This window comes from Hippichthys cyanospilos, chromosome 1, assembly GCF_059441005.1.
Source record: "Hippichthys cyanospilos isolate Australia breed blue-spotted pipefish chromosome 1, RoL_Hcya_1.0, whole genome shotgun sequence".
Lineage (NCBI taxonomy): Eukaryota > Metazoa > Chordata > Actinopteri > Syngnathiformes > Syngnathidae > Hippichthys > Hippichthys cyanospilos.
Window position 1 is genome coordinate 9,864,811 of NC_142369.1, and position 23,516 is coordinate 9,888,326.

Consider the following 23,516-nt stretch of genomic DNA (forward strand, 5'->3'; position numbering starts at 1 on the left):
TTCTGGTTTCTTCATTCTTTCCGGAACTGAACATATCTCAAATATACAAATGTTGTCCAGTCCCGGAAAAACAGCAGCAGCATCAAAATGTTATTTATTTATTTATTTTGGGTGGGGGGGCAATTTGAATGATGTGATTGTCTATTTAATATGTGTGCGCGTGTGTGGACACCCCGACAATACCGGTGCGATTCAAACGAGCGTGTGATGGATGGGGAAAAAAATCACGCCCCAATTCAGTAATAACATTTTCCCTGATGAAGCAAATCACAAGCAAGTTTTTTTTTCGTTTTCATTTTTTCTCATCGCTGAGATTTTTTTTTTTTTCGCCCATTGTGTCCCGAATCCTTCAAGCCAAATTCATCTTCATTTTATTTCATTTGGCTACCCGACTCTAAATGCATCATGGAAAAAAAAAAAAAAAAAATCATTAATTTTGGCGCATCGTGTCGGCATTACATTTCGACGTCCGGGCAGAAAAATTGACATTCATGCGGTACGGCGCGGACGACCAAAAACTACGAGAAAAAAAAAAAAAATTGGAAACCCAAGCAGCCGTTTAAAGCTTTTATCAAGGATCAAGCGCTTGCACACACACAAATTTGACAGAACTTCCGAAAAAGGATGCTGACCACACACTCAACTGTACAACAGTCACATTCGTCAGTTACCCCCAAAATAATCGGTAAAGGACAGAAAGGGTGGTTTTGTCACGCGTTTCATTTTTTTGCGGGCGCCTTGGGCAGGAGAGCCAAACTCATTTGACGTACTCGGCCGACTTCCAGAAGTGTCCCGGGTGCGAAAGGCGGCGGTTGCGCTTTGGCAGTTTCTCCAGAAGCTCCACAAGCTTCGAGAAACTGGGACGCTCATCCTGCTCCAAGGCCCAGCACAGCAGCAAAATGTCCTGAAGAAAAAAGAAGCAAAAAAAGGTTCAGCTCTCATATTGGGGTGCCAGGGGGGTTGCACCAATGACCCCAAGGAAAATTAAATAAAATAAGAATTTTCAGCATTGTCTATAGTTTGATGCGCTTGCTTATTTTTTTCTGTTTGAGACTAAGCTGTAACTTAAATAAACGCTGTAAGAAAACAATTAACAGTCATTGAAAGTTCTTTTGTTAATGTTAAAAACGATACATTCAGGTACACTTATACAATTTTTATCGATAATCTTATTTACTGTATGGTCGGCGTGTCGAGTGGGCGGTGCGAAAAGTTTTCTCTTTGGCAAAATATAGCTGAAAAGCACCGGGTAAGGGGGTAACCTGGGGTAACCTGGATTAAGTTAGGGTTTCAAGTCAAGATACGGGGCTCAAGCACCAATGACCCCAGGGACCCCTTTGTTTTTGTCATGTGAAGTGTGATAGTAATAAAATAAACATTTTCAGCATTGTCTTAGTTTTGCTTTTTTTTTTTTCAGTTTTAGACTAAGCTGTAACCCATATAAACGCTGTAAAAAACATAATAAACAGTCATTGAAAGTTGATTTATTTTGCTTTTCTCTTTTGTTAATGTTAAAAATGATACAGATTCAGGTACACTTATACACTTTTTATTGATAATCTTATCAGCGTGTCGAGTGGGCGGTGCGGAAAGTTTTCTTTTTGGCAAAATATAGCTGAAAAGCACCGGGTAAGGGGGTAACCTGGGGTAACCTGGATTAAGTTAGGGTTTCAAGTCAAGATACGGGGCTCAAGCACCAATGACTCCAGGGAAAAGACTTTGTTTTTGTCATGTGAAGTGTGATAGTAATAAAATAAACATTTTCAGCATTGTCTTAGTTTTGCTTTTTTTTTCAGTTTTAGACTAAGCTGTAACCCATATAAACGCTGTAAAAAACATAATAAACAGTCATTGAAAGTTGATTTATTTTGCTTTTCTCTTTCATTAATGTTAAAAATGATACAGATTCAGGTACACTTATACAATTTTTAATCGATAATCTTATCAGCGTGTCGAGTGGGCGGTGCGAAGAGTTTTATAGCTGAGAAGCACCGGGATAGGGGATAACCTGGATTAAGTCAGGGTTTCAAGTCAAGATACGGGACTCAAGCTAAAGTGAGTTTCAAAGCGGCCTTTCTTGATTGGATTCAAGCGGAGTGACTCGATGGTGACTCAGTTGTGATTCAGTAGTGACTCGCTCAGGACTCAGTAGTGGCTGGGTAGTGGTTACTCTACGGTGACTTAGTAGTTTACGCGGTTGTGACACAGTAGAAACACAGCGGTCTTTGTGTGAGCAGTGACTTAATGATGACTCAGTAATGACTCAGTAGTTTACGCGGTTGTGACACAGTAGAAACTCAGCGGTCTTTGTGTGAGCAGTGACTTAATGATGACTCAGTAATGACTCGGTAGTAGCTCCAATGTGACTTAGTAATTCATTTGTAACTCGATGTGGTTCCTGTTATGACCTCACCAGGATCTCCTTGCCCATGCCGGTGTGGGCCAGGCTGGGCTTGATACCGCTGCCAACCTGCCACATGATAACCTCCGCTGGCTGACTCTTGTAAGGCCACTCGCGGGCGTGCAGCTCAAACCAGATGGTGCTGAAACGGGAGACGGACAGACAGAGTTTTGATTGAGGGTTCCGCGCCATAATTCAGATTGCAAATGAGGGCTTGATCAGGGTTAGGATTTTAGTCACAATAAGGAGGATTTAAGTTACATTTTCAAGTCTAAACTGAGAGCGCTAAAGGTAGGACAAAGGCGGAAGGTACATCTGCGCTGCCACCTAGAGGTCAGCCCCCCCTCCCCGCCCCCGTCCCCATGGCAGTTTTGCATATTCATGAGGTCTCTATTTTTTATTCCCCCTTGACTATTTTTAACCTGCTCCAGCGTGACTTTCAGAAGCGGACGGACGTTGCGAGGTGGGTCTTGTAGGGTAAGCTGATTCCACAGGCGCCGCTCGTTACCTTGACGGGATCCTCAAACATTTTCTCGGTAACCAAGCCGGCCAAATTACACGAAGCCCCTTTCCCGCTGTATGCAAAATGCATCGACGTGGGGTATAAATAGGTGATGATGTCAATCTGGAAAATCTCCACCAAGGTTAGGACACAATTTATGTGCAAAAAGCAATTTTTACTGCCTGCAGCTTTTGAGTTGACCCAACATTTTTTTGCTTCCTAACCCTATTAACAAAGGCATTACATAGGTGGTACAGCTAAAATCTGCAAATTTTTGTTTAGTTTTTTCAGTTAAAATCTGCACAAATTTTACCCGTAGTAAGGTCGTAGGTTTGTGAACCTCTCTTATAGTTCCCGTCAAACCTAGTGTTTTCTACCTATTTTGTTCTCGTAGCCAAATTGGAATTGGGGGGGGGGGGGGGGGGGGGGGGGGGAATTGCCTTGTCAATTTTTTTCCCAACAGAACCACAAAAAAGGCGAGAGGCCATCTGTGTTTAAAGACCATTTCACACTTCCCGCAAAATCCAGTAATTATCTGTCTTTTTTTTATGCGCCGTCGCACCAACTAAATGGCATCCACACAGAACAACCGGATGAACCTTAGAAAAAAAAGAGCCATAACATAGGCGGTACAGAACTTGTGTGTGTAAGGCCCCTTTTACACTGTCAACAACAGCTGGAATTTTTTGCCCAGTTCTCTGTTGTTTTCGGGAAAAACAGGCACAGATCCACAATGCTGGCTTGCTCATCCCCCACCATGAATTGTACGTTCCAATTCAATTACAAGTTACGTATGCACATGCACGCAGATGCACACACTCATATGTGGTTAATGGCGTTGGCTGGAGCGCTGGCGTCGACATGAAGGGCAATTGCCCATCCTTTTACAACCTATTTGGATCAAAGTTCAAGCTGTTACATTTACTATAAATGGGTTAACCATGCAGCCGCATAATATGTATATATGTGTGTGTATATATATATATATATATATATATATATATATATATATATATATATATATATATATATATATATATATATATATATATATATATTTGAAAACAAAAAAAACTTTTTACAAAGAAGACGATAATTTTTTTAATTTTTGGAAAAAAAAATTCCATTCATAGAAGAAAATACACCAAATTTATTATTTTGTCCTTTCGAGAGAAAAGTTTTATATTTATGAACAAAAATCCTATCTTTTTTTAACCATAAAAGTTCCGTCCAAAAATAAAAACACATTTTACGAGAAAAAATTGAGCAAGTTAAAAGAAAAATAAGAAAGGGGGGAAAAAAAACACATTTTCATAAAGGGGAAAAAAAATCTTATTAACGAATGCAAAAAAAAGGCATTTTTAGGGAAAAGAAAGACATCTTTTTTACAAGAGAAAAGCATATATTTTGATATGAAAAAAAATTCAAAATTTCCCCACCAAAAAAGACATTACCTAATTACCTGGTTTTCCACCAATAACATCGCGAGCATTCTTTAATCATCACATCAGTTCAGGACCGCGTGCTCAAACGCCATTTTGATTAAAACCTCTTGAAACGCACTGGATCATCTCTTGTACACCACCATAGGGCACGTTTTCGCCACTCGTAAAGTGGCCGCGAGGTAGCGGCCCCAAACAACGTGTGTTTTTCTAGCCTTTGCTGACAACACGCCTCAATCGATGGTCCAAAATACTCACCTGCATTTGGAGGCCAAAGCTTCTCCGATAATACTGCCCCATGGTCGTTAACTGGAAAATTTCAAATGAAAAAACAAAAGAGCAACTTCCATGCATTACTGCCACCTACTGGCAGTCGTGTGTCGGATGAGTTTTTTTTCCAAGGTAGAATGAGGCTCTCCCACAACAGTCCCCATTGAAAAATTGACTTGCTAAAGAACCTCATCAGCGGAAGCGAAAGAGATCGACCCAAAATGTTAGCGTCTTCCCACGCTGTGAGCACCTGCTGAATTTCGCTCCGTTAACGGATTTGGCTGCGCAGTAAAACGGCCTACCCAAAAGCGAAGACATCAGACTGCTTGGAGAAAGGCAATTTGTCCTCCTCGGTGTCGGGAGAGAGCTGTCGAATAATTTCCGGAGCCAGGTGACACAACCAGCCGCTCGGGATCCTCAGCTTGTCTTCTCTCCGGCTATGCGGACGGAAAAAAAACAACAACACGGGTTTTTTACCCAAACCGAGTTGACGCGGTTTCAGACGACTCACCTGCCAGCTTGCAGGACCCCCGAGATGGTGAAAAGGCCAAAATCGGTGATGACCACTTTGCCGTTGTCGTAAAAGACGTTCTTGGACTTCATGTCCTTGTGGAGGATGCCTTTAGCATGGAGGTAGCCCATGCCCTGCGAACGAAGGAGTGTACAAGTATGATTTTCTGCAGGACAACTCAAATCCTTTGAAATGCACAACACTACCAAACAAGCCTGTGAGACCGCAATCATTTGCGTCCACTAATGTGAATATTTGTTTTTTCGTCTCTATCTTTTGGCCCATCCGAGCCACCCGACTAAATCCTAATGTGCTAAGTAGAGAACATCCTGGGCCTTTCAATGTCTCATGTGTTTGGCTGGTATGCAATTAATTTGGCTGTCTTGCTAAGACAAAACAGTGAGGACAAATAATTAGGCCGGGTCCGAGAAGGATATCATTATGTGTTCGTTGTTGCGTTGCATTACCTTGACCATCTCTTGTGCAATTTGCCGCGTCTTGTTGACGTCCAGGACGACCTTGACATCGCGCACCACTGAATAAAGCGTTCTGCCTTTGCACAGACTGCAAGAAGAAAACACACACGAGAGATGAAGAGCGAGCTATGATTCCTCTGCTCCTTCTCGCCTGCAGCTGTTAAGAGTATATAAGCGGAACATTAGACAGTTGGATAAATTGGATTGGTATGCACAGAACATAGATTAGCTTTCTATTTTTTCAATTGACATCTTTTGTATCTGAAACAATGCAAATTTCCTCACGTGGGACAAGTAAATATGATCTTGTCTTGAAAAAATGTGAGAGGAGGAAATACACATGAAGAGAAAGCAAGCAAGAAGAAAACAAGCGTGAGTGCAAACATGATGGAAAAAAAGCAAGTCGCGAGGGGGAAAAAATGAAGGAATGAGAGTAGAAGACAAATGTGAGAGGAAGAAATAAGAGTGAGAGGAGAAACCCTAGAGAACATCATTGCTGACATTCTGGCATCCTTGAAAAACCGAATCCTAGACCAGTGCGACTGTAAGTCTGCTGTCAAAACCCCAAAGGTTTATGGGCGAGGTTCGCCATCACTTCTTGGGGGGGGCATGTCATCGAAGCGTATTAATAGAAAGGTCTTGCACCGCCCCCTGGCATGCACCTGAGGAGCCTTCACCCCCACCCCCCCAAACCCCGGCTGTGCCATGCAGGTGAGCCAAGAAACAAAAAAAATGACCTCAAGCCAATGATTCATGCATACTAATCAGCAACAAAAGGCCCGGAAGCTCCATAACCTCCACTGTAAACGTTCGTGATTATGTAACTGCTTGACACATATTGTATGCATGTATGCAACTTCTGCGCATCCACTTTACTCGGTTGAATATGTTGATAACGAACGCGGATGTCAAGCATGAGGACATGTGCAACATGTGGACCAAATCATCTACGGCGCAGCTACATCGTATGACATTCCCCATCGTCAAGGACGCCACCCGTGGGCCAACCTCACCGAGACTTCTCCCATCCAACTTTTCATTATTGTTTTAGTGTTTATATGGGTTACAGCTTAGTCTAAAACTGAAAAAAAGTAACCCAAGTGCATCAAAGTGCCTGGAAAAAAACAAAAAAAAACAAAAGATGAAAATTCTCATTTTACTGCAATTACACTACAATGCAGTTTGCCCCACTATTTGAGAAGCACTGCTTTCAACGAAGGTTTGGTAGACACCAATCAAGGCCAAGATATTATCATGACTTAAGAGTATTGAACCAGAGAAGACCCAAGATTTTTGGAGGTTGAGAAAAGACCAGGACTTTACATATTAAAGAGAAAGAGTTTTGTAACCAATTATCACAACAGCTCAGACCACATGATCATCTCATATATTCTTAGAAGACGCGGGAACGTTTTTGTGTATTTGACGTCTTTGGTTGTAATCGAGGAAAATCAAGATGAAAAACACCTCAAATACTCACAAGCCACACCTTGTCAGTTTTTTTTCATCCGACGGGGTCACCAACCTGGTGATGATGGCCAGGTGTGGCGGACTCATGCAGGCGCCCATGAAGAGGACCACGTTCTCGTGGCGCGTGTTGCGGTAGGCCATCACCTCGCGCTTGAAGGCTTTGAGCTGGTCCTCGTTGTCGCGCTCAATGTCGATGAGGCGGATGGCCACTTCGCCGTGCCAGCGGCCGTGGAAAACTTTGCCAAAGCGCCCTTTGCCGATCATCTCGCCTATCTCCAGCTGCTCGAAGGGGATATCCCACTCCTGCAGGAAAATGCTGGTCTGGCTGGCCTTGCGCGGGAAGTTGCGGGCCGACAGGAGCGACAGGTTCATCTCCTCGAACTCGTCGCCTGATTCCTCATCGTTGCCTTCCTCGTTCTGAAATGTCACAACTACACTTAGGAGGGGAACTCCAGCAGGTGGGCATGTCGTTCAAGAGTAGACCCGCAAAAATGCCTTGAAACAAACTAGAAGTCTGTAATGATCCTTTTAAGCTGTCAATGAAGTCGCTTGAAATTTTGAAAATTCAAAATTTGTTTCACATTTTAACATCACATTTGGAAGCCATGTCCAACAAGCGTAGACCCACAAAATGTTTCTACAAGCCATGTCACAAAATTTACAAGACATTTGCCATTTTTGGTTTGAACCAGCAATTTGGGCCTGGCAACATTCTTGAATTATATTAAAAAAAATAAAAAATAGGTCCCAAAATCAGTTACACTCAGCAACAGGAAATTTAGTAGACATGCCTATGATGCCTAGACCCACGAAAAAAAAAAAACCCTCAAGAAGCTAAGCAAGAAATCACAAAAGAATCATCCCATTTTCAGTTTGGCTCAGTAGCGCCTCAAGAATCACATTAAAAAAATGCCTAAACTGTCTAAAAAAATGTCTAAATTTCTCTAAATGTCATCTGTCACATACACTGCAAGTGAAACAAAGTATTGCTGAGGTTGAATTTACTACATTTAAAACATAATTTAAGTAGGATTAAGTAGAACTTCTATCTTGCATTTCCCGGCCAAGAGCCAATCAGAGAATAGATGCAATTGCAATCTATTCAGACAGCCCGTCAGTGCTGACAAAGAGCCCACCTTGAGTATTTACTGCTTGTCACATTTTGAACCAGGCTGCTTCTTTTTTTAGGAAACACAAAGCAGTAGGTACCAGAAAAAGTGTTGGTTAGAGCCGGGCAGATTAATTGATGGAAACCGAGTAGATAATATCGACGGAAACGAGGTTTATCATGATTAGACCCAAAGGACAACAATGCCTAAAAACACAGAGAAAGTCCTCCATTTTGGTTTAATGTTGGCCCAGCTTCACTCTGAAGAATTAAATTGAAAAATTCAGACCCTGTGGTCGTCGATATTTAAAAGCATACATTTCCTGACCCACAAACACCTCAAAAAGACAAGCAGGAAAAAGCACAGGAAGTGCACCTTTTTCTGTTTGAAGTAGACTTTGTGGCTCACTCGCACCTCAAGAATGAAATTGAAAAATTGGTCAACGGTCAGTGTTACTTAGCAACGTGAAAATTGGTAGGCATGCCCAGATGAAAAGAAATGTTGAAAGGAGAGAGCAAACAGGGTGTATTTACCTCTAGAAAACTGAGGTTTGGATGAAACCACTCTTGGACTTCTGGCTCATCTTTTTCTCCTCAACAACCTCATCTCAATTTAGTTTCCTTTTGAGATTTCGAGAAGATATCAGCAAGTTCTCGTGCCTTTCTCCATTTCCAGACAAGTTTGTCTGGGCTGAGAAATGTCTTGAACTCAATATACTTTCATCCGAGCTTCAGTTCATGCATCTCATAATAAACGAGCAAATGAAAAGTTCAAAAGTTCATTCTCCGGCTGACTTTATTGGAATCCACATCTTTTTTCTTTTTCATTTTGTGGAATTGATTCCTGAAAATGTCTGGCTACAAAGGCCTTTTCCTTTCCTATTTCTAAAGTGATAATTGTAAGTATTCCATTGCAAGCAATCCAGTTTTAATAATCGAGGACAAGAAAATAAAAAGAGCAATCTACCCATTATTAGAGCACTTTTCATCATGACAATATTGCTGAATCTGAATCAACATGAATTCTTTCAGTGCCAAATGTTATCCAAGAAAAGGCAACCCGATTTTGAAAATTTTATCAGATCTTTCAAGGTCTCTCTTTTGGATTAATTTCAAAATGTGACCACTGGTTGAAAGATTAAGGATGCAAATTAACAATGCGGTCGCTCTGCACCCTCCTTTTGATGCAGTAGTGATACGTTTGCATTTCCTTTTGGTTCGGTTTGAAATATGACTGCTGTTTAGGCCTTGACAGATAAAAAAAAACAAATTAGAGTTATGAAAGGGAAAAATAGCCAGAGGGGGGCCTGGGGAACTAACTGGATGATTCATTCCGATTTGATTTGAAACATAATGTAATGCAAGGGTGAAAATGATCTATTCCAAGACACCCGCTGGAAATATTATTCAAGGCAATTTCCATGGCCGTTCCCCTAAATATGTCATTCTTCTAGCGGGAAGAAAGTATTTTCCTTTTCGATACTTCTTGTTTGTGACGCACAACTTACCTGAGGGCCCAAATGATTCCCACTTTTTGCATCCATCAGACAAAAACAATACGTATACAATATAGAAATAGACATTAAAAGAAAGATTGACTCACGTCGGAAGTCGGCTCCACTTCGATTTGAAGCAAAGGGTTTCCCTCGTTGCTGGAGGCACAAACAACTTCTGTCAGAAAACATCGTCGGCAAACTTTTTTTTTTTTTTTTTTAATTCAACATCGGATGACTTGTGTAAAAAAATGTTGCAGCGTCCTGTTTAATTTGTGCGTAATTCCTTCTGTTGGTTCAAGCCGCTACAGTTTTGATCTACTGTACAGTGATGAGATTCGTTATCTTTGCCAAATGTAAAAACACAGCGATTATCACGCTGCTGAAACTCATTTTATCATAAAATTTGTGTATCAAATAACTCATTATCAACGACATTTTTTTTTTACACTTTTTTAAGAGTCCAGAGATTCAATACAGATACCTTCATAATTTAAAGAAAAATAAAGTATAAAGGTACCGTATTTTCCACACTATAAGGCGCACTGGATTATCAGGCGCACCTTCAACGAATGGCCTATTTTAAAACCATTTTCATATATACGGCACACCACATTATAAGGTGCATAGAATAGAAGCTACACTTGTGGTTGCATACACTAGATGGAGCTGCGCTAAAGGGAATGTCAACAAAACACATCAGATAAGTCAGTCAAAGACATGATTATGATTAAGACAATCAGAAATTAAGAATAAAGATGACATGTGGAAAGTACTACCTGAAGAATGGGGAAAAAAATACCTCTTGATTACATTAAAAGACTGTTTAAATCAACGCCGAGACCAATCAAGAGTTTAAAAGAACAGAATTATTGATTCATTATGATTTTTAATCAAAGTGGCAGCAAAACCTTGCAATATATTGTTTTGTTCATTTAAAAAAGATTTTTTTTTTTAAATTATGCTTTCTTTGACAAAAACTCAGTTTTCACGTCTTGTCCCCATGCAATTGCTAAAAAATTTGAGCATATATAGCCTACCAAAATTTAAAAGTGTGTTATAAAAAAAAAAAAAAAAATCAAAAATACATTTATAACTGAACTACAGGGGTAAAAAGGAAAGAATTTACATGGTGATTGAATTATTTTATTTTTTCATCCCCCAAACGTGAAAACTTGTCATTTATGCACTGGATAAGGCGTACCGGATTATAAGGCGCACTGTCAGCTTCTGAGGACTAAAATAATAATTACTTTAATGCATAAAGTATTATTATTATTTTTAGATTAGTACTTAACTAAACTAATTGATTACTTTAGCACACGGTTCTTTACCACCAGCCACTCAACCACTTTTTTTAACCAAAACAATAATAAATAAAAATAAAATAAATCATTAACGTTGAACATCTGGACTCTAAAAAAAAATTTTCAGGCAAATTGAAGTAAAAAGAGGGGGTGGACTTGGAAGCGATGTCGACTTGTACGCTGATAAATACGGTCATTTAATTCAAATGCTGAAACTGCATTCAGCAGCATGAAATTGAGTATTGCTGCGCAACATGAGGGGGCCCAAAAAAACAAACAACACATGTTTTCATTTTGTTTCAGAGGCCTCTTTTTGGCCATTTGACATCATGTCCAACCGTTGTACTGACACGAGCGTTTTATCAAGTGTCAAATCGTCCTCCTCGGCTATAATCCGCCAGAGATCCAATCTAATGCTTTCCTGCCTCGGTGTGAGGCCTTCTCACAGGGAAAAAATAAATCAATAATAACCCGATGTGGCGGCGCTTCATCACCGGCGCGGGGCGGTCATCTTGGACAGATAAGGACCTGATTTCCTGCGGTGCCGCTTCCCTGCCGGCTCTAATGAGGAGATCCCGCGGGCACTTGTCGGGCGGGGTTCACCACCTGGCCATTAAGCCGACACACTAAAGATGCGGTATGTTGGAAATTTTCCTCGAAGGACGACGTGTGCGTGTGTGTGTGTGTGTGTGTGTGTGAGTGTGTGTGTTGCCTTCTTTCTATTGTGAGAGAAATCTAGGATAGATGCGTAGATAGACAATCAATGAGGAGGGAGGCAGGGATGGATGGATAAAAACAAAAACAAAACTAGGAAGAATACCTTATTCTTCAGACTATAAGGTGCACCTTTTTTCTCATGATTTGAGCCCTGCGGTTTATAGTCCAGTGCGGCTTATCTGCAAGTTTTTATTTTATTTTATTTATTTTTTTGCTAGCCAACAATCTAGCAGTAAAGCAAATGTATGTTTACGTTTATATATATATATATATATATATATATATATATATATATATATATATATATATATATATATATATATATATATCATTTAAATCATAATAATCATTTCTAGGCGGAAAATGTGCTCTAAAGTATTAAGTACTATATTTGTAGTAGAATGTATTTCACTATTATTCAAGTATTTTTAAAGTATTTCAAACTTTCAAAAAAGGATTCTTTACTTATTTAGACTATTAGAAGCAACTAATATTTTGCACTCAGAGCTAAGGTAACAACCAACCACGGCTCACCTATTTCCTGTATGTGGTCATGTGACTTTTACGAGCTACGCCGTGATCGGTTGTTACATGCGATGACATTTTCAGTTGACAGTAAGCGGCACAAAAATTGCACATGCCAAACAATAACTATCAAAATAACTCTAGACAAAAGATTTTTTTTTTTCTGCTGAAATAAAGTATACATTTAATGCCTAAATTAAGTTTATGCGCACATTTGTATTGTACTATTTTGATTGGCCTATATAGGAATTATTATGCAGCATAATATCTGATTTAACTGTACCATCACTGCAAGTAAAATTAGAGGGATGAACGTAAAGTCATACTGTATAATGATAGTAAGGAACTCGATTTACTTCTTCCTATTTTAAGGACTTTTATTCCTAGTGTTTTTATCCTACATTTATCATGACATGAAGATTTGAATTAGAAATCAAGGAAAACGTGAGGCGTGGCATTATTGGCTGTTGATGGCTTGACGGCGAGCCGCCTTGGCTGGCTCGGGAGCGTCTTGTTGGGTCGCTGATGGACGGCGACGCTGATCTAATCAACGTCTGGGTCGAGAGGCATTCCGTCTCTTGGTTTCCTCATTTCCCCCCACCACCCAAATCCGCCTGGCGTGGCCGGCGTAGCGTGAAGCCCGCCAAGCGCTAACATTAGCCCGTCGGTGCTCGTGTCTCTCGCTGCTCCACTGAGCTTTGCCCGCCGCTACGACCCGGCCAAAAATCGCCGCGTCGTCAGCCGGAAATAGGGAAAAAAAAAAAAAAGCTCTGCGCTAATGAGGGGAACTTAATGTGTAAATGCTGGAAAGCAAGACAAATTCTTAGTCATACTACTATGCTGGGGGGGGGGGGGGGTCCACGTTTCTCAGCCCGTTCTAAAAAAAATCCTCAAATGAATGCAATATTATCACCCAAAACTGATCTGTTTTTCTATATCAAGTCAAGTTTTTGAGGTAGCATCCTTGTGTTCTTAAAAATGTGACTTTACACCAGTGCTTCTCAAATAGTGGGGTGCGTATGACCCCGAGGAAAAGGCTTTTTTTTTTTTAAGTTTCATGCACATTGTTGCACTTGATTATTTTTTTTCTTCTGTTTTAGACTAAGCTGTAACCCATACAAAACACTGTAAAAATAATTAACAGTTGTTGAAAGTTGAATTACTGTATATTGCTGTTTTCTTTTGATAATTTTAAAAAGGACAAAGGTTTAGGTATACTTATACAATTTTTATGGATAATAATCTTATTTATAGTCGGCGTGTCAAGGGGGCGGTGCGGAAAGTTTTCTCTTTCCTGGGGGGGCGTGGCAAAGTATAATTGAAAAGCACTGCTTTATACTAATCTGATCGGCTTGATCGGGATTTGTCGATAACTGCCATTTTCTGCAAAATCGGTGATCTGCTGTAAATTGATCATTTGTGAGGCGATCAATCATGTTATTGATTGGTTCTGCGGACTGTGATGAATGTTTCACGAGGCAACCTTACGCCTTTTGTTTGCACTAGTGTGACTTTTTAGCGGTATACTAATGTTTGCTGTAGCATTCGTTTCTTATTTAAAGTATTTACTTGGTGGTATAATTTAATTACAACATAATAATTAAACTATAGGAAGTTATTACATGCATTATTTTTTTCTCAGGTTGTGTTTGTTCTATTTGCGTAAAAGTCGAAAAGACGATTTTTTTTGTCTAATTTGTTGTTGTTTTTATCAAATCGTTTTTTATTTCTTCATTTAATTCTTGTGACCCTTTTTAACATTCCTAAAGATCCCACTTTTGTCACTCTTGCACGTCTTCCACATGGTAAACTTCACAGATTAAGGCAAAAAAAAAAAAAATCCCTTTTTGGACTATAAAATATGATGTGTGTGTTCATTTTTTTTTACTGGCAGTCTTCATGCCGCCAATAAATTTACGGACAGTCTCGTCACATCTGACCACTGAAATTAGCAAATACATCCCAGTGAATGAATTAAACTGTCCAAGTCCCCCTTTAACTAAATTTTCATATCAGCATAGTTGAGGGGGAGGCATGGATGACGAAATGTTTCCCCTAAACTTGGCCACATGTCAAAAGTGAGACACCGCTTGTAAGAGCAACCCTTGCTGAAATTTGCGGGATCCTGACAATGTGGAGTAGTGTAAAAAAAAAAAAAAATCCACTTTTACCAACGGGCTTCAAAAGGCTTGGACTGATGCGTGATGGAGAGGACTGCACAAGCTCATCGCGAATTAGCCTAGTGATGTAAGTGACACTGTCGGGGACAGCAAAGAGAGAGTGAGAACGAGTGTGCCGAAGACTTTTGGGGCTTCTGCTTTCCCACATGAAGAAGGCAAAGAAGACAGGAGATAAAGATCGGCATTGTTCGGAAAAAAACATAAATGTTGCTTGAGATTGCATACAAGCTAGCTGACACAAGGAGTAATGTGCTAGCTACCATGTTTAAGCTACCGTAACTCCCCAATTTTAATATTAACCCTTAATTTTAGGGTCAAATTCTGCTATTTTCTTTGTTACGGTGTATAGGATTTGACATCTATAGCAAAACAGAATAAATCTCATCTTTGTAACGTCATCGTATTTTCTTGTGTTCGTATTCGGAAGTTATATACTTTTTGCAGGTTAAAGACGCAGGGTGGAATATTACTGGTGTTACGCAAATGCAGCACGCGCAAATGACTGTTCTTGATTCTCTTAATAAAGCCATGCCAATTTCCACCTGTGACAACTCTTCTTTTCACATTGCTTCACAATTTTCAGTATTTCACATTCTCTCAGACAAATATTCCACTGAAATGGGGAGAGACGTTTTCAGGTTCACATTCTTCGGATTATTCTGATTTTTTTTTACTAATTCCGTACTTCATAATTACTCGACTCGTATTCCACATTTCACTTTCACTTCAGTGTTGACGTTACTACAGAAATCACATTCTCTGCTCGTCACGCTTTTTTAAAAGAGCGTTTTCGTTGACGTACTCACCCTGGCTCCGACAGGACGGGATGCAGGATAACTTGCGGTGCTCTGCTGGGAGGAGCCTCAGGTGTGACGTCTGTGGAATCAGAGCAGGCAAAAAAAAGTTTAGCATTGGCATTAACATTGATTTCAGTAGCAACAAGAACTAAAATGACGATGGCTGCTCCCATCTTCCTTGCACATACACTCAAAAAAGACCAAAAGTAAAAACAACCCCCTGAACTTGCTAAGAATCCATGTTCTGAAGATTCATTCAATTCATGCACCCTTTGAAATCGTGAAAAAATTGGGGCACTCACTCAAAGATGTAAAGTCACTGTGAATGCTAAAAGTTCGCTCAGACAAGTTCCAATAGCAGTTTCTCGAATTTTTAAGCCACGTGACCTTTCAACATCCCCACGAAATGTGTCCTCACATTTGGCACCACGGGATTCGCAGTGCATCTTGTGATTACAACTGCTTGAAATCAAAAGCTTGCGCCATTAGCTCAGTACTTCTCAATTATTTTTGCAAAGCCTCCCCAGGATAGATAATACCTTTTATGCACCCCCTATTCACCACGGCAACTAAGATCATTATCAAAAAATATGGTCTAAGTATTCCTAAAATTGCACCCCTATAACATTAACAAAAGAAAAAGGCAATATAAATCCACTTTCAACAATTTTTTGTCATGTTTATACAGGTGGCAGCTTAGTCAAGGGGAAAAATGCAAATTTTAAAAAAAGTCAATCCTTACTTAAACTTGAATTTTTTGACCAACTGAGCCGTCTGATGCTGAAAAAATACTGAATCAATATCATGTATTGATGCATTCAAATTGCCCCCCCCCCCCCCCCCCCCCCCCACACACACACACACACACACACTATGAGGAGGACTGCATTAGTTTGAAATCACAAAAGCACTGCGGGTTAACCAGCAAACAATGGCTTGGGCCAAATGCTAATGAGGAAAACGCATTAGTGACAATAAACCGTATTGACAAAAGTCAAATGTAAAAACAAGCTGAGTTAGTGGAACCTTAAGTGGACCATTAACGCCAAAGTGGAGGAATTAGGCGGATACTGCACATTGTGTGTCGGTTATTTAACACTTGGGCAAAAAAAAAGTTAAATTGATACATTTTCAACTCAATCCTTTTCTGGACTTTAACCTTTTATTTTCTTCTTTTTAGTTTGGTACTTTTTAAAGCTACATATGGGTTAAATTTGGGAAGGGGGTGCACCAACTCCATTGGCTCATATGCAAGTCTGTCGATGGAGCTTGGGCCCAAGTGACAAGACCTCGGCTGGGAACGGACTTCCGAATCAAAAGCGTGTATCGCATCTACCACATAGTGACAAATCTTTGAGGATGCTGATGAGCTAATTGCCTCCCACGCGGTTCGCACGTCGCTGAAATTAAAAATACGATTTGGAAAAAGCCAAAAAGTGTGAAGACGGATGCTGATTATTCACTCATTTGATGAGCAGGCGCCAACGCGGCGCTATCCAAACAATAGCTAAAACCAGAGCTGTATCAAAGACACGAAGGAACCGACATACAAAAGAACCAAACAAATGAGTTTTCGTCAACATCAAAGACAATGAAGTCCACATGGGCTTCTGTGGTGAATTTCTTTTAACGCTTGCAGTGGTTCTGGCCCAGCTGCGTTTCCGGAATCTGGTCGGTGATGAAAACGAAGAGCGCTTGGACTCAGCCATCTTGTTTGGAAAACGATTTATTCTATCGTTTCATACCGCTGATGTCATGAGGTCAAGGTGGCGAGCGCTCATAGCTCCTTGTTCTTGTCTTAAAAACTCTTAATCTCCTCCTTTACTACTCAAATGACGTGTCTTAGTCAACCTCTGGCAAATGCTCATTGGTCAAGTGGGGGTCCAGGAACCCCCAGCCCCCAGGGCAACTCCCCGAGAGGAATGCCTTTGTTCTCTGTTATCTGACTTAGAAGTTACACTGACAAAAACTACTACAATGAGACTTTAGCAAAACACTAAATAAATGAATAAAAGTATTGTAAATCCCCAATTACACTTCACATTGTTTACGGCTCAGCACACAGTGCCAAAATGGCGTCCATCCAAATTACTTGGAAGTATCCAGTATCAATCAATACCACTATATTCTTTGTTCGGGCCAAAATAAAGTGATGAGAACATGTTACATTTAATGGCTCTCAGTCATATGTAGAAATGATTTTAAACTTCTGCTACTGGTCCATATATCACAAAAAGGTTTAGGTGATGAATATTTGAAAAAGTTCAAATACAAGCGGCTATTTTTATGTACGCTAAGAGGCAGACTCGGGTCCATTAGCGGACCCCATGACGTTGAATCAAACATGATGAAGCAACATTTGGCTGTAATGCAGCATACAAATGGAAGTGAAGCTATCTCCAAGTGTGTATGCTTTATGACTGAAGTTTTGTGTAGGTAGTTGATAGTTACTCACTTAGTAGTTTTAGCAATCAAGCTTTTATTTCATACTTTGTGAATAAGTTCTCTTTTTAAAACGCCTTTACTACAGAATGTGGTTGCCTTTCTTCTTTTTTTTAATTCTTTGTCTTTGGTACAGAATGTGGTTGCCTTTCTTCTTTTTTTATATTCTTTGTCTTTTCTGTCATACACTGTAAAAAAAAATAAAAAAAATGCCGGACCCCCCCAAAAAAACAAAAGTGACTTTTTTTTTTCAAGCAAAAAAAATCAGACAATGTGGTATGATTTTTTTTAACCTAGAAAACCTAATTCAAGACTTTTTTTTCTGAATGCTTTAAGAACAATGTGAGTGCAAAAACAAGCCAGCAAATCTTAATTTAAGATAGTTGCAAGTCAAATTTAAGCAAATAGTTCTCAGTTAAAGCTAACATTTTTCAAAATATGACTTAAAATAAGCATCGTTTGAGCCTTAGATCTAGGCTCAAAGGATGCTTATTTTAATGGCAAATGGTTCTAATATACTGTAAAAACAATATTTTCTCATTTGTTTCAAAATTCAGTTTTGCTAGATTCAAGCAAAAAATTGTGTTTTCTTCAAAACCTCAACTATTTGGCCTTTAACCATGTAACAATATTGAGTTCTGACCCTAAACACCGCCAAAGTGTTATTTTTCTCCATTTATGTATTTCTAAGGATATCTTGCTTATTCTTCACTCTTACATTGGCCTCGCCCGAGGAACGCTAATAATGACGGAAGAAATTTGTACCTCCCCTACCCTGCACCGGTGCAAGAGTAAATACACCCCGACCTTATCCACGTCTTTTAGTTTTGTCTTGGCTTCAGAGAGGAGGAGAAATGATTTTGCACCCAGTCGGCCAAGTAAACAGCAAAGTTTCATTTATTAGTTACATTTCACTGTGAAAAAGTGTGAAAAAGTGGCCAAAATGTGGTTTGGGAGACCACAGCCGGACAATCGTCCATAAATCGACCATAAAAACAGTGGCCTCTTCCATGCACAGATTTTGTTTCAACAAATGCAATGTGTCTTGAGTAAATATTTTGCTGTTAAAATGATTCTTCGTCTTTGCTTTGCTGTTAAACTGAGATTTGCTCATTGATTGGACATAATATCATCAAAGTGACAAGACTGGGAACAGTTTCCAAGCTGTGTTGGACCACCAGCTACAACACGAAATGGAGGGAGCCCAAAAAGGAATCCCGGGTCCCAGCCACAAGGGGCTTTTTTTCAAGCTGACGCCAGCCGGGCTGGCAGTGACAACGTTGGTGGCAAACTAGAAGCTTTCTGCACCTGTGTTCGCTGAATGCGTCGCCTTTCAGTTTTTAATTGATGTCACCAAAGACGCGCGCCGCATTAGTGCCACTTAATGCCGTCTAACTGGCAGGATGTCAAAAAGAAAAATGTGTGTTCGCATGAAAATCTGAGTGAGTAGAAAGGATACCTTTTATAACCTGTTTTTCGAAACATCATGGACCAATTGGTCTTTCGCCATCAGAACGCATGTTTTTGTAAACAAAGACAGTTGAAGGTTTAATCAAGGGCAATTTATAATCTGTGTGCATTTCATCAATTTTCTTTTCATTTATTTTCCTGAACGTCAACGACAATTCAGTGGACCCCCGCCATTCGAAATTAATCCGTTCCAAGGTTGGGATCATGAGGTGAAATCGTTGTATGGTGGGCAATACAAACCTATGGTAATTAGCTAATGCTAGTAATAAAATTCCTGGTAAAAACATCCAAATTGTATATACATATTAAAAATTGGTAACAAAAAAGTATAGTAAATCCTACTTTTGTGGTTTTTTTTGTGTTTTGTGTGTCTTTTGAGTTTTGTGTGTTTACAGTTGAACAAGGTTGGTCATATTGACATTGAGTTACTGTGCTATTGTGAGTTTTGAGTTATTATTGTTATTACTTTGAGTATTACTATATTGTGATTGAAAAAGTTTTAAAATATGTCATTAATTGAGGGTGCGCCTTATATATGGAAACAGTTTTAAAATATGTCATTAATTGAGGGTGCGCCTTATAGTGCGGGAAATACGGTAAATAACATCATAAATGTAAACTATATAAAGGAAAAATGAAATTGTATTTACCTTTGAGTGACGTTGACTTTACCTACTCACAACCATAATCCCCAGTGAGGGTAGCCTGGCCTAGCCTAGACTTCTTCGTACTGTAATTCTCGATTATCTAAAGCTTCATTTCCATACTAATCATCTTCTCACTTCATTCTATTCATTGTTGGTAAGATTAATATTCAACAATCGGCGCAGCGCTTGCAATTTCATTGTATTCCTGTGTACAGTGAAAATAAAGACATTCGATTCTATTCTATATTTTTTTTCTAAATCTGGGAAACTAACACACAGGTTTTTCTAAAAATTATATGATCAGACGTTGACGAGACTTTAAATATCAGAGCAAGACCAAAGCGACTCACCTGGAAATATGAATTGCGGTTTGTATTTGAAGTAACTGGACGCTGCAGAGAAACAGACAATTCCAGTGAGAACATCAGCATCCTTTTGATGTAACGTTAAACGTTATTAAATAGACTTAGTTGTGTCCGTTGGTTTAGCGTAAACAACCAAGGCTGTTGTCGTTGTTCAACCTGAACAGATATAATAAAAGAAGTATAAATAACAAGCGCAACCAACCGGTCAGGTTGAAGTGCTTCTGTTGTCGTGCAGACTGCGGCGACGGGTGCAGCGGCGAGGGCGGCGTGGCGCTACTGGGCGGCGGCGGCGCGGGAGACGACGGCGTGGACGAGGTGGTGGACGACGGGTTGCTGCTAGAGTCGGGCTGGTATGGCAGCGGGATGTGGTCCTGGAGACACAAACAAGTCAGAAAAATAAACAAAGCCAGATGCAAAGAAGGCAAAATGTTTTAGAAACATCAAAGACAACGTGGATTTCTCAAAAACCCGAAATTCGGGTACTCCCGTGTACGTGTTTGGTAAATGAAGAGGATATGTTTGTTTCCAGTTTTCAGAATAAAAGTTTTTTTTTAAATACAGTGGGCCCCCAGTTAACAAACCCCCTGTCTTACGTATTTTTCATCTTACGACGTGGACCGCGGTGTTTTTTTGTCCCCCTCTTATGCACAAACCTTTCGTCTTACGAACCATCCAACATGCCAGTCAGTGTGTCCGCACTATTTTTTTGGCTTTGCTGCATCAACAAAAACAACTTTTCTTGCATGTCACGGAAATGCAGATATGCTATTGGCAGTCACGGAGATGCCGATATGCTATTGGCCGGCGTCACGTCAATCACAGAAATGCCGATTTGCTATTGGCCCAACTCCCTCACCTTGCTCGATGGTACGAGCTGGTCGGTGTGTTATGAAGACTTTGCAAACTTTTATCTGTTAGACATTGCTTCTAAAATTGCAAGTGGCGGTAAAGGAAGAAGAAAGAGGATGATGACAATAGAAACAAAGCAGGAGATAATAAAAAAAAATACGAAGGAGGCACACGCATGGTTAACCTTGCTCGTGAGTATGTCCGTAACCGCTCGACAATCAGTACAATTCTCAATAACAAGGAAGCTATTAAAGCAAGCATGTCTTCTAAGGGCATGACTTTCCTTGCCAGGGGACGGACCTCGGTCAGCAACAAAATGGAGAGGCTTCTTCTATTATGGATTAAAGAGAAGGAAATCGCCGGTGATATGTTCTCGTTTAAAAAAAGTTCTCATTTAAGACAAAAAAAAAATTCAGCGGGTTCGTCTCTGCTCCCCTCCGCCTCCACCCACCACCAGCTCAAGTGAAAACGAAGGGCAAGCGTGGCCCATTTGCATTTTGGACACTTACCTTGTTGATTTTGTTGGTTTTGGGCAGAGTCTGACTGATGTGCAGGTCGCTGTACCTGAGCGGGTTGTTGATGTCGCACGGCACCGACTCGGTCCGCACCAGACGAGCGACTGCCAGCGAGACAAAAAAACAGCGTAGTGGTGTGGGGGTTGAGAACCAAACAAAAGCCGCCTAATAGCTTTCTGGAAACGAGCGTTAAAAACTCCATTCATCGGGCCTTCAAACGTTCATTATCACACTGGAAATGGAAAATTGGCTCAAGCTTCAACACGACAATTAGGCTGATATTAATTAGCGTTCTTTACCTTGAGTTATTCCTTGGTGGTCTTTTGGGAGAGACAGAGAAAGAGAGAGAGAGAAAATGAATTTTTATTCAAAGGTTTCGACGGACGCATCGAGCAGCGGGACGTTATTTTCATGAGCTAACTGATAAAACGATCTCTAAAAAGCGAACAAGTCGGCCATGCGTCGTGTTTTTTGCTGAAGGACAAATGAGAATTAGGCTGGATTTAACTCCAGCTAATATATAATGAAGCAGTGGTGCTAGGTTAGCTTCTATGCTAAGATTCCATTTACATCAAAAATGACCAGAACAGAAAAGCAGGTACCCTTGTTATGTTCTGGGTGGTGTTTTGTTTAGTGTTCTTTTTTTGTTCTGGGTTTTTGTTGGGTTTTGATTTGTCTTTTCACATTCTGGGTTGTTTGGTCTTTTGTTCATGTTCTCAGTTCATGATTCTGTAGCCCTTGCGTCAGTGTCTCATCAACCCGTCCTCGTTAACCTGCTTCCCTTGGGTCTGCCAATCAACTCCCTGCTCCTATTGTGTCAAGCCCAGGTGTTCCTTGTTGACTTGTCACTTTTAAGTGTATTGAGTTTCCTGTTTCCTTTCAGTTCTTGTCGGGTCATTGTGGAAGTGTCGTCGTCAATGTTGTTCTGCGTTAGTCTCTGTGAGTTGAATTCCTTGTGTTCCTCTGAGTCTGTCCTTCAAGTGTTTTAGAAGTTAGTTTATTTCTGAGTTTTTAGTTGGTTACTTTGTATGCAGTTTTTTTCCTTGTGTTCTTTTTTTTCCCTCTTCATATTAAATGATCATTTTTCAGCGCACCTTTCCTCCGGCGTCCCTGTATTAGTGTCCACAACCTTCCACCACCTCAGCCACCGTCCCTTCACGTAACAACCTCCCCCTTCAAAAAGTTTTTGTTTTACCTTTGAGGGATTCTCGGCCGCCTCGCTGGATGATGAGTAGATGGCAGGGCGGAGCTTCTTTGGTGCATTTGTTGTGGCACTTCAACCTAAATGCGTGCGCACATGGTTGCACTCAATTTAGGGAAATGTACAATAAAATACAATTGAATAGAATAGATTAATCCCACAAGTGGGAAATTCAGCAGCAAAGTGGGTGCTGCGACAGTACATGCAGAACAAAGACGACATTTGCATTTACAGTGCATACAACTGATGGCATATACTGAAAATTAATAAATATATCAATACAAAATAAGTATATTAATAAATATATATACATACAGTACATAATAAATAAATATTCCGCCAAAAAATGTATTCATTTAAGAGTATGCTTCTTTTAATTTTTGAGATTAATTGGCTTTATGTGATTTTCTTGCTTCAGATCTTGCACAAATTACTTTGAATCAAAGTTTCAAGGATGGATTCAATACAAAAACTGTTGTTTCAGAATAATCTTTTTTGCATTTTTACTTACAATTTCCAATAATGACATTGTTCGCCATTGAAATTGAGGAGTAACAGCAAGTTTATGGAACGAAACAAAACTACAATAAGACACAATTATACATATAAGAGAAGCATAATTGGAGAAGGTGGAGAAAGGAAAGGTGTTGCAACGTACTTGCAGTTTTTACATTTGAGTCCAAACAGCATTCCCTTCCCACACACGATGCATGTCTGCGACATCCAGTACTTGGTGGAAAATCTGCACAGGAAGAAAAAGAAGAAGACGATGACAGGAGAGAGGAAGAATGGCGCAGGTGACATTTGGGAGTGCCGCCTCTCAATCTG

At 40.0% G+C, this 23,516-nt stretch overlaps 1 protein-coding gene across 2 annotated transcripts in view; it reads right to left on the bottom strand.

The window, feature by feature from the left end:
• Positions 1 to 208: 208 nt before the first annotated feature.
• Positions 209 to 23,516, bottom strand: part of ksr2 (kinase suppressor of ras 2) — a 75,091-nt gene continuing 51,783 nt past the window's right edge. For both annotated transcript variants that reach the window (XM_088409692.1, XM_088409684.1), the window contains 14 exons: positions 23,347 to 23,430; positions 22,683 to 22,768; positions 21,787 to 21,807; positions 21,482 to 21,591; positions 20,326 to 20,494; positions 20,109 to 20,150; positions 15,209 to 15,278; positions 9,784 to 9,832; positions 7,128 to 7,489; positions 5,594 to 5,690; positions 5,127 to 5,260; positions 4,918 to 5,052; positions 2,414 to 2,543; positions 209 to 904 (listed from right to left, as the gene is read on the bottom strand). In XM_088409692.1, coding sequence (XP_088265818.1) covers positions 758 to 904; positions 2,414 to 2,543; positions 4,918 to 5,052; positions 5,127 to 5,260; positions 5,594 to 5,690; positions 7,128 to 7,489; positions 9,784 to 9,832; positions 15,209 to 15,278; positions 20,109 to 20,150; positions 20,326 to 20,494; positions 21,482 to 21,591; positions 21,787 to 21,807; positions 22,683 to 22,768; positions 23,347 to 23,430 — 1,636 coding nt within the window. In that variant the 3' untranslated portion in view covers positions 209 to 757. The remainder of the gene's footprint in view (positions 905 to 2,413; positions 2,544 to 4,917; positions 5,053 to 5,126; positions 5,261 to 5,593; positions 5,691 to 7,127; positions 7,490 to 9,783; positions 9,833 to 15,208; positions 15,279 to 20,108; positions 20,151 to 20,325; positions 20,495 to 21,481; positions 21,592 to 21,786; positions 21,808 to 22,682; positions 22,769 to 23,346; positions 23,431 to 23,516) is intronic.